Raw genomic sequence first — 12,119 nt, forward strand, 5'->3', positions numbered from 1 at the left:
ATTTTCATTTGGCTTGCAATCATAATTACTCCCATGGTGGATCGTGAATAATGGACCAATTTGGATGTGATGGCTGACTGTATATTTTTGCCGCATACATGCACAGTAGATAATCTCGTCAAAGGTGCAGCGGGGGTTCCGATGCATCTGCATACAGGCTGTAAATTGGTGACGTTCTAAATGCTCCTAGAGCTATGCGGAGAGCATTATGGTGAATGGTATCTAGCGATGTAAGATGCTCCTTCTTGCTGAAGCATATATAGGAGATTCATAATCCAAACGAGATCTAATCAAAGTTTTATATAATAGTAGTAATGTGTACCTGTCGGCTCCCCAGGCCATTGAAGATACTGTGCGCAAGATGTTGAATTTTAAGAGGCAACTAGTTCGAAGTCTTAGTATATGTTCATGAAAGTTTAGTTTTCTATCTAATGTTAAGCCCAAGAAGGAGAAATTTTGAACAACAGGTAGAGCAATTTTATTTAAGTATAAGACCGGTTCAGGATGAAGACCACGCATTTTACAGAAGCATATAACAGCTGATTTTTTCTCAGATATTCTATATCTATTATTTTTAGTTCATACTTCTATTTTGTTTATGGATAATTGGAGCTGTCATTCAATTGTGTTCATGCTTTGTGATTGAAATGAAATGGAAAGATCATCTGCATACATATATATTTCCAATGTTTGTTTGTTTTGTTGTTTGGTTTTTAGGAGCATTAGCAACTAAGGCCATATCGCTCCGGGGATATGCGGTGGTCATTCCCTGACCTTTCCGCATCCTCCGTATTTGGTGGTCACGGGCTCGAACCCCGGTCTAATCAAGAAGCATGTGCTACGCACTGCTGCTCCTGCCCACCTGGCTATGGAGGTGCCATATTTCCAATGATGGTGGTGGTATAACCTTTGTGATATTGTTCACCACCAGTGCAAACAGGGTTGCACTTAATACTGAGCCCTGGGGAACCCCTTCCTGTTGTATATATATTGTAGATAAACAGCCTTTATATCGTACCTGAAATGTTCTGTCAGCAAAGAATTTTTCTATAAATTGTGGAAGTTGTCCTCTGTATCCTAACTGAAATAGATCTCGTAGAATTCCGAATCTCCGTGTTGTGTCAAAAGCTTTTTCAAGATCTAGATTTACCATCACCAATGCTGCTTTCTTATAAATAAGTTTCTAATATTTGTTTCCACTTTGACATGTAGGTCAAGTGTTGATCTATTTTTCCTAAATCCAAATTGGTGGGGTGATAAAACATTCTCTTTTTCCAGCAACCACGTAAGTCTATTATGCACCATTCAATCAAGGATTTTCCCTAAGCAGCTGGTCAGTGAAATTGGGCGATAATTATATGTATAGGAAGGATCTTTTCCGGGTTTGGGAAATGCAAGAACAATTGCATGCCGCCATATAGATGGATACAGGTTGTTCAGAAAAATTCTATTATACAGAGCTAGTAGGATTTCCAGACAATCAGAGTTTAAATGTTGTATCATAGTATAATAAATGCCATCGGGACCTGGTGCGCTATTAGGCAATTTTGTAATGGTTGTAATTCCTTTTTTAGAAATGGTAGATTATAGGAATGAGATGTCTTGGTAGAGAAATTCAACTTACTCTGTTCACAGTTTGCTCTTTATATTTTTGAAAGTCAGTGCAGTAGCTTGTAACTGCTGATATAGAAGCAAACAATTCAGCCAGAATTTCTGATTTCTGGTCTGTTGCAAAAACGTCCTGCCCTTTCCAATTGAAGACTGGAGATTGTGTGCTTGGATATCTTCCACTTAAAACCCGAATTTTTTTCCATACCAAACCAGGACTCGAGTTCCTAGTAAGTGTGGAAGCAAACATGATCCAAGAATTTTTCTTTGCTTTTTTCTGAATTCTCCTCGCTTCAGCTTTGGCTTTTTTATATGCAATCAAATTAAGGGTAGTTGGATATTTCTGGAATCTATTCCATGCAAGATTTTGTTTCGTTTTTGCTGTTGCACATTCTGCATTCCACCAAGAGTTGTACCGTGCCTGCCTTGCCTTACTTATTTGAGGTATTGTAGCTTTGGAAGCTTCTAGGAGTTGATCGTTGATATATAAGACAGCATCATCTATTGGCAGGGTTTCTATTAATTGGTTATCCAGTTTGATTAATTGCATATATTTACTCCAATTAGCTTTTTTTAAAATTCCATACTGTTCTGGTTCCTTCTGTAAGAGTCGATTGTGTCTGTATGGAACATACTATTGGAAAATGATCACTGTTGTAAGGATCATTTAATATGAACCATTCTATACTGGGATAAATTGATGGAGTACATATTGTTAAGTCTATTGCAGAAGTGATACCTGTAGCCAAACTGATATAAGTGTGAGATCCGGTATTCAGTAAATTCAGTTGCTGATCATCTAGGAAAGTTTCGATTAAGTTACCTCTACTGTCTGTGTGAGAAGATCCCCACAGATGATGATGGGCATTCATATCTCCCATAAGGCAATAGGGAGGTTGAAGCTGCATAGTAAGATCGTTTAATTCCGATCTGGAGAGAGGAATATTTGGTGGAAGATAAAGGGACGAGATTATGATAGAAATTCTGATGGCTATTCTCACTGCTACTGCTTCTAAGTTGGTTTTTAATGTTGTTTGCTTAGCTGGTATATTAGTATTCACCAAAATTGCCACTCCTCCTTTGGCAGTTCTGTTATCATTTCTGTCTCTCTGGAAAAGTGTATAATTTTGAAATGTGGGTGAAGAATGAAGTGTTAGATGGGTCTCCTGAAGGCAAATGCAGGCCAGTTTATACTGCTGAATAATATCTTTTATTTCATCCAATTTTCCACGTAAACCACAACAGTTCCATTGTATAATAATATGTTGCATTATTTAGGTCTTGGAACGATTTGTTGAATCTGACTGCGCTTTTGAGTTTTCTCGTTTATCATATTTGGGTCTGTCTTTTTTCGAAATTTTGTGATTGAAATGAAATGGAACGATCAACTGCATACATATATATTTCCAATGATGGTGGTGGTATAACCACCTTCATTGAAAATTAGGACGAGGTGTATCAATATCTTCTGCAGGGTGTAGTTCTAATACGTTCTCTCTCTGTTCGTCAGTATCCATTTCATCTATGTTTATTTGTTTCTGTTCACACACTTTACTAGATCCTGTTTGCTTTGTTTTTGAAGATGTTATTTCTGATTTCTGCTTTCCAGGCACGGAAGTATCTTGCTCATTAACACTGAATATTTCTTGTGAAGCTGTTTTTGTCATTGATATTACTTTACTCCAGTCTATAATTTGATTTAGAGGTATTACTACCTCCGTTTGAGGGGCTATAGTTTGCTGTTGTTTCACTGCTGAAGCATAGGAACGTGAAGGTTTGGTTGCAAGTATCTGTTTTCTTGCTTCCGGATAAGACACTATTTTCTACTTTGTATTTTTGAATTTGCTTTCCCAATACCAACATTTCACATGTCTTCGAAAAAGCAGGGTGATTTCCATGACAGTTTGGTCAGAGTGGTGTAGAGGATGTGCAGTTTGCTTGATTGTGTTCTTTCGATCCACAGAGTGGACAGGTGGGATCACTGCGACATGTCGCCTGAGAGTGTCCATATCGCTGACAGTTGTAACACCTTATTGGATTTGGTATATATGGTCGGATTTTGAAATTTAAATATCCTGCTTTAACTGAGTGGGGAAGAGAAGGATTGTTAAAGGTGAGAATTACTGATCGGGTTGGAATGAGAATTCCATCTTTCTTCATCATTATCCTCCTAACATGTATCACTTGTAGTTCTGTTAACTCGCGCAGTAATTCTTTCTCTGAAACAGTCAAAAGGTCCCATTCAGCAATAACACCTTTCGATGTATTCAGGGAATTATGTGGGGTAATTTCAACTGGCAGTCCTGCAAAAGTTTTTGTTTTTAGCAATTTCTCAGATTGATGACTTAGTGAGGTTTCTACTAAGAGATCACCTGACTGTAATTGTTTTATCATTTTTGGTGATCCAATCATGGACTCTATAGTCTTCTGAACTAAGAAAGGGGATAATTTCCCAACAGGTTGTGTTGATAACGAATGTATCACCAAAAAGAAAGGAACAGTAGGCTGAGAGCTGTTTATTTTCATTCTCTTAGCCTGAGACATGTTCAGCTGTAAGTCATCAGATTTATTGGAGTTAACTTTCTCCAATCTTGTTGTTAGTTTTTTGGTCCATTTTAAACTCCTTTTAGTCCTGAGTGATGTCTTTTCACCCAGGTCCAGCCCCGCCACAGGGAGGCAGGAGTAGTGCCACCAAGTGACCAAGCGAGTAAAATAGAAGGTTAGTACACAGAAAAATTAAGAACGGTTACTTTCTTTTCTGAAACTTCTTTATATTTTAAGAAAGAGAACTCTTATTATATATTTGAATAACAGAAGAAAAAACGTGTGAACTCAAAGGGAAAAGCTTATCTCTCTAACATAATCGCAGTAGAAGTTGCAGGGCGCTTGGCCTCAAAATTCGCTTGGTACCCAGGGCCTCTTTTTTTTTTTGTGGTAGTTCCTTTATGGTGCCATTCCATACTGGACTTCTTTGATTCTGGAGTGAAGTAATATACCTTGTCTCATTACATGTCACTATTCTCTACAGAAATGAGTTTCTCTCCAGTTAAAACCAATTGAGATGTTTGGCAGAAGCAATAATACTCTGTGCCTTCTGGTTGAATGTTATCATTTTTTGGAATGACTGTGTATGCACACTTACTTGAAAACAGACAATATATCACTATAATTTGTCTATTTTCAGGAAATCAACTCCTCAATATGATGAATGTTTACATCTATGATAGATGTGAACATGAAGGAAGGAAGTCAGCAACTTCTTCACAGCCTTAGGAAAACTTGTTTCACTAATCATATATATTTGCACATGCTAAGATCACCTGCTCAGATTGTGCATTTAGGCTGCAGAGAATTTGAGCTGATTTTATTTCCTCTTTTAATAGACTTTATGATGTTGTGCTGTTCTATACTCAGAATCAGTGACAGAGTCTGATTCCACCTTGCACTACTTCTAGTGTAGGGCATGGCTATGTATCAGAGACTGACAGCAGTATTGCCACCTGGTATATTTCTTGATTTTATAAAAACAAAAAAACAAAACTTTACCTTGCCACTTCATTATTTTCTTCTATATTATATATTCCTACAAACACATGCACACATACATGTAACAGTTAATTACTACAATAGTAACTGTAAATTATTACAATACTTTAAAATTAAACATTTTTGCATTTTTATGGGATATTCAATGGAGATCGATAAAATATTTGATAACCTCAAATCCAAAATTTTGAAATATGCTGTAATGAAGTTTTACTGTAATGATTAATTAAACAATGAACAACAGGATTTCCACAAGTAACTGTGTAACTCACAATCATTATAGGAAGAAAAACTGTACATTCTAAAGTATTACAGAAGATTTACTTTCCTGCAAGAAAAGCAATGGTGAAAAAAAAAAAATTAACACTACTCACCGCTTTGGACTTAGCTCTCCTTCCTTTGTGGATGTAACTAAAAGGGGATGAAGTTTGACTCGCTCCAGCATAGGCTGAAATTCATGATTACATTGCATTACAATTTTGAACTTATCTATGGAATCATTAAGAAAAACTACCACTAGCATAAATAAAGAAAAATGTCATAATCTGGTATAACTAGCAAATTCCCAACTAAAATGAAGTAAATTTGTATTTTATAACAGTAGTTAAAATAGCAAATAACCAAGGCTAATAAACATATGTATCACTTCAGCAAATGCTGATAAATTATATAATGCAATTAAAAAATAAATTAAAGAAAGTAAAAATTAAAACTTCTGATTCTTATTCTTACTAATATGGGAATTGTAAATTCATGTTGCAGAAAATAGTAATGAAGAACAGAGCAACATTTATAACCATTAGAAGTGATGGGTTCTATAAGTCCCTAAAAATAAATAAGTTCATAATTCTTGAAACATTATCATCAGTTTATTTACAAATGGACAAAACACGTTGTTTCTTTTCAAAGTTGTTCCCATGGGCATTACAAGCATCCTCTTAAACGACTGCTCCTTCCATTTTTGAAAGCATTTATAGTGCACCACTTTGTAATTATCTTAAACTCTTTATTGTACTTGTATAGGTACAGCTGCCAACTTTTAACTTTCAAAAAGCTGAGATCAGATATTTGTAAGCAGGAGGAAAACAGGAAGTTTTTGGGCTAAAACAGTTGAAAAACAGGTAGTTTTTGCCAAAAAAAAAAAAAAAAAAAAAAGCAGGAATATTCCCAAAAAAAAAACAAGAAACAAACAGGAGTTTTTTTTAAAGTCTACACAGCTCTGTAAATTAAATTTCACTACCAAAATACACATTTTATATTAGAATACAACCATAGGATTGTTTCACTCAGTGTGGTTTTAAAAATTAGCTTACCTAATATTTTTCAGTCTGTGGATTTCTCTTTGGATATTTATTAGACAACTTTATGCTGAGCTTGATTACCTCAAAAAAGTTAAATTTTCACTTTGCCTCCTTCAGAAATGTTGAGTTGATTTTTTTCATAACAATGCCCTGCTGCCTAGACTTGAGTGTCAAGGAGCATTTGCAAATGCTAAAATTTAAAATGCTGAAAATTAATTATAATAATTTTAGCTTTAAAGCAAAAATTGTTAAAAATGCCAAGACATTCTTGGAATTTTGACAATTCTTTCTACAAATTCCATCAAACATAACAAATTATCTCATGTAATATGGGATAATTTGTCATGTTTCAAGTTTCCTTCTGCACATGTCAGCTCCCTAACAAAATGGCACTGCACATCAATTTTTTCTTCTTTCATAATAATGTTTGGCAAGTTTATAAACTGAAACTTACAGAACCCATCCTGCAAAACATCTCTTTCATATCTTTAACAACAGCAAGAAATACAAGAAACTGGTCCACAACAAATTTCAAATTGGAGAATGATACAATGCCAACTGGTGATATTTGTGTTACCTTACCATTTATAAGAACAAGTTCTCAATGGGAACTTGTTCACCATGTATTCCCATGAAACTATAAAGTACTTCCTCACTAAAAAAAAACAATAGAAATTTTTGTTTTTGAATTTCCACAAACCTCGGAAGTAGAAATGCCTATGATAAGTCAGACAAAATCATCCATCCGACTTAATCTACGGTAGACAACTTCCAAAATAGACAATTTGAAACTGTAAGTAAACACAGAACTGGAATTTGGGGAGTACAATGTGTACAGAAAGAATAGACAGGATAGGAAGGGAGGAGGGATTATGCTATTAGTTAAGAAACACATAAAATCCAAGGAAGTGAAGCCAGTCGACATCGCTGGGCAGTGCAGTGTCGAGTCAGTTTGGTGTGACATAAGCATTGGGAGATCAAAATTGAAAGTAGGAGTGTGTTATAGGCCTAATGATTCTGATGAGTATAATAAGAAACTGTACAGGGAAATAGAGTGGGCCAGTAAATCAGAGAGTCTTATAATGGGGGATTTTAATTTCCCAGATATTGAATGGAATTTGGGGGCTGGTCACTCACATAGCAAGGCTTTTGTGGATTTATTGGATGATTGTTTTCTACATCAGCATGTTTGGGAGGCAACTAGAGGGAGTAATACTCTTGATTTGATTACCAGTAGTGATTCTTCATGCATTAAGAATCTGCAGATAAAGCAACCACTAGGTGGCAGTGATCACAGTGTGCTGAAGTGGGATTTACTCAAAGAGGTAACTACCATCAGGGATAAAGGGAAGCGTTATTGCTTTCGTAAAGGCGACTACGATGGTCTGAGACAGTATTTAAATTCAATACAATGTGACCAACTGATGATGTTACCAACAGCAAATTCAAAATGGGAAGCATTCAAAGAACTTATCTTGGAAGATACTAGGCTTTACATACCAACTAAGAAATATTGTTCAAGGTTTAGGCCTAAATGGATGTCAGATGAACTAATGAGACACATGGCAGAGAAGAAAAATGCATGGGATACATATAAATTAACACGTGACACAGAAGCCTATGATAGATATAAGTTGATCTGTAACAAAGTTACAAAGGAGGTTAGGCAGGTGAAGACAGATTACGAGAAATCTTTGGCAAAGGATGCAAAGAAAAACTGCAAAGAGTTCTTTACTTATGTAAACTCTAGAAGGAAGGGGATGAATCAGATTGGTCCACTTGATATTGACGGTTCAACTGTTGTTGATCCTGCTCAGGTAGCTAACAAACTAAATGAATATTTTGCATCGACATTCACACATGAGGAGTTATTCAGTGAGGGGAATGCCAGATGTGTATTCAACTCTGGCAGTAAGCTAGATAATCTTGTAATAATTGAGAGTAAACTGGAGGAGAAATTGTTGAAGATAAACACAAGAAAGGCACCTGGGGTGGATGGGATCTATCCAGTTATATTAAAGGAGGCAGCAAAGGAAATAAGCAGACCCTTAGCCATAATTATGAGAGCTTCCTTAGACTCAGGGGAGGTACCCATAGACTGAAGATGTGCAAATGTGACCCCAATTCACAAAGGAGGATCAAAGGCTGACACAGGTAATTATAGACCTGTGAGTTTAACTTCTGTTCCAGGAAAATTAATGGAGGCACTGGTTAAAGAAGCACTGCAGGATCATCTAGACAAGACTTCAGTTATAGCTTGGACACAGCATGGTTTTGTTAAGGGAAAGTCTTGCCTGACCAATTTGATTGGATACTATGATGCAGTCACAAAAGAACTGGATGCAAGGAATAACTTTGATATTATATACTTGGATCTTAGAAAGGCTTTTGATACTGTTGCACATGGAATACTGCTGCACAAATTGGAGTAGTGTGGCATTGGAGGCAATTTGCTGCTATGGATAAAGGGTTGGTTGAGGGGGGGGGAGGCAGAGAGTGGTAATCAATGGACACTGCCAATCGTGGACTAATGTTATTAGTGGAGTCCCTCAGTGTTCAGTGTTGGATCCATTATTGTTTTCGGTATTTATAAATAATATTGATGATGGTATATCAAGCTTAATGTCCAAGTTTGCAGACGATACAAAGGTTGGCAGGGTTGTTAAGGACACTATTGACGCTATGCTGCTGCAACAGGATCTGGAAAGGTTGAGCAGATGGGCTGAGAGGTGGCAAATGAAGTTTAACATTGACAAATGTAAAGTACTACATATGGGAAACAGCAACCCCAGAGCAATGTATCAACTCTGTGGTACTACACTGACAGTGGTAGAGAATGAAAAGGACCTGGGGGTAATTGTGCAGGGAGATATGAAGTTCTCTGAGCAGTGCAGAAGGGCTGCAAGAGTAGCTCATGGTGTCTTGTCAATGATATACAGGAATTTTTCTAGCAGGGATAAGTAGGTGATTATTCCCTTGTATAAGGCAATGGTCAGGCCACACCTTGAGTACTGTATACAGGTCTGGAAGCTTCATTTCAAGAAGGATGTAGAGCTGCTGGAACGAGTATAGAGAAGGCAACAAGATTAGTGAATGGAACAAAGGGTTGCTCTTATGAAGAAAGGCTTAAGTTTTGCAAATTAGTGTCTGGAGACTAGGCACCAGCGAGGTGATCTGGTAGAGTTGTATAAAGCCTTGAATGGTTTGAGTATGCTCAATGCTGATGGGATTCTTCCTCTTTCTCAGAATAATCACCTGAGAGGGCATAAATTCAAATTGAGGAAAGACAGATGTAGGATAGATGTGTGGAAATTTGCCTTTAGCCTGCAGGTAGTTGGTTGGTGGAACAGACTTCCATCCCTTGTTGTGTAAGTTGATAGCTTAAATAAATTTAAGGCTCAGCTGGACAGGTATTTCGAACGAACAGAGGGGCAAAATGGGAGTGGGTTTTTTTTTTTTTTTTTTTTTTGGCTGATGCTGCATAAGCTTGCTTTCTTGCATCATATGCCACTACTAATGCTAATGCTAATAAATTTGCACATAATATTTTTCAACATACCTAGCAATAACAATCTCAGTACATGGACATGAGGTATGTTGGATTGAAGAGTTATGTTTGGATTTTCAAATGTCACGAAAACATTTAAAAGAAACAAGCAAACTGCTTTATTCAAGCCAGATGAGAGAAATATAAAGAGACTTCTCCACAAGTGAGGTTAAAATGACTAGTATTATCAGCCTGCTTGGCCTGTTGAGGATTTCTTTCATCTGAAGTTTGCACTTCAGAAATACTTTTTCATCAATTTGTCCTCTTTTCAAACCTTCCGGATCATTACTGGATTTGAACATGAGTTAGTACCACCACTAGTGATTGCTTCTACTTTTCAATTCGGTAACTCAGAAAATTCTCACATTGCTTTTCTCACCACTTCTAACGTTTTCTTCATTGCCACTTTTTTATTAGGTTAGTAAGGAAGCCAGAGGCTTTTGCTGCACTGGCAAAAAAAAAAAGAAAAAAAAAAAGAAAAAAAAAAAGTAGATAAAATGCAAATTATGTGCTTCACTCTTCACACCAGTAACTAACCAGTTGACCTTTGAATTTATTCAAACTGTCAGGCTCAACTACCTGTGAGGGCAGTTTCAGTCTAGTTATGAATTGAACCAAAGACAGCCAATGTGTACATATATGCTTCAAAATATTTTTTACTTCAGTGCCACACACCACTGAACAGAGTTGAAATTGTTTAAATCTACCTTTTCTTTTAGAACTTCTTTCTAGATAGTAGCGAATTTTCCACCAAGTATTCATCCACTTTCACAGGAAGATATGCAGCTCTCTTTTCAGCACACAAATTATAAAATGACATGGATAGGCTATTATCTCCCATCAATCTCCTCTTTTTAATATCCTTGCTACTACATTTTTTTAAAAAACGCACATTATGAACTTGACAAATTTTTGAAGGGATCTCATATTTTTTGACAACAATTTGCCAGACAATTTTTTGAAGGGATCTCATATTTTTTGACAACAATTTGCCAGACAATTTTTTGAAGGGATCTCATATGTTTTGGTTTGTTCAGAAAATTATGGCCAATGTTGTATCCAGCAAGGTTGCCTTCCAATGATGGCACTGAGAGCAAGCTGCTTCAATTGGTTGATTTTTTTTTTATTACAAAATGTCACCACAATGAGATATAGCTTGGAATTACCATAAATAATACTATCTTTAGATAATATTATTTATGGCTCTCAAAAATAGCCCTTTTTGAGAGCCATCAATAAATCTTCTATCCCTGTCTGTGCAATTTCACTAATAATTCTGAACAATACACCTGCATGATCTATGACAAAAGATGCAAATAAACATTCGGCATGTATAACATCACTACCACAAAAAGGCAACATCTATTTTTGCATTTCTTTCTATACTAAACGCAAAACGCTGTCTTAATGCTTATTTGTCTGATTACATTACATTTCCTGCTGCCTGAAACTGAAAAATCACAGCTACATACATTACCACATTACCTTTTTCAGATTTTACAATACATGGAAAACCTGGCATATACACCTTCTGATATTTTACATTGTATTTCCTTGTCATCTTACTGAAAGACATTGTTGGTTAGCTTCGCACTACACAATTAAAACAAAATTATTACACAAATGGCACATTTCTATTTTGCAACACAGACTACCACACTTGTAAAACAAAAATGGCCCTTTATTTTATTTTTATTTTTATTTTTTTTTTCTTTTGTGAAAAGAAAAAGAAAAAAGATGGAGAAACATGTTATCATCAACTATAGTATAATAGTGAAACAGTAAAGAGTGAAACTGAGTAAAAAAAAAAGACTGAGTCTCCTTCATCAATCCAGAAAGTTGGCATGTATGGTATTGGTACAAAGTCATCAAACTAGCACCTTGGGACGTGGAGACTGCCAGTTTCAGGATTTTTACAGAGTTCACATAATAAACCACACATTGATTAGTGCAAATTAGAAATAAAGTTCACACAGCCAGAAAAAAAAAAAAAATAATGTACTTTTGCTTACTCACCAAAATGTGTTTTACTTCTATATTTGTTGTAAATCAGGAAAAAGAAAAAAAAATTATATATATATATATACACAGGGTGATTCACTACCAGTGCGACAAAC

General features: G+C 36.0%; 1 protein-coding gene across 2 annotated transcripts in view; it reads right to left on the reverse strand.

Annotated features, from left to right (window-relative positions):
- Nucleotides 1–12,119, reverse strand: part of LOC150080620 (hamartin-like) — a 293,531-nt gene that overhangs the window by 143,642 nt on the left and 137,770 nt on the right. For both annotated transcript variants that reach the window (XM_090382129.1, XM_090382130.1), the window contains exon 7: nt 5,529–5,602. In XM_090382129.1, coding sequence (XP_090238255.1) covers nt 5,529–5,602 — 74 coding nt within the window. The remainder of the gene's footprint in view (nt 1–5,528; nt 5,603–12,119) is intronic.

Source organism: Mastigoproctus giganteus, chromosome 9 (genome assembly GCF_048544385.1).
Source record: "Mastigoproctus giganteus isolate SK-2022 chromosome 9, ASM4854438v1, whole genome shotgun sequence".
In the NCBI taxonomy this organism is placed as follows: Eukaryota; Metazoa; Arthropoda; class Arachnida; order Uropygi; family Thelyphonidae; genus Mastigoproctus; species Mastigoproctus giganteus.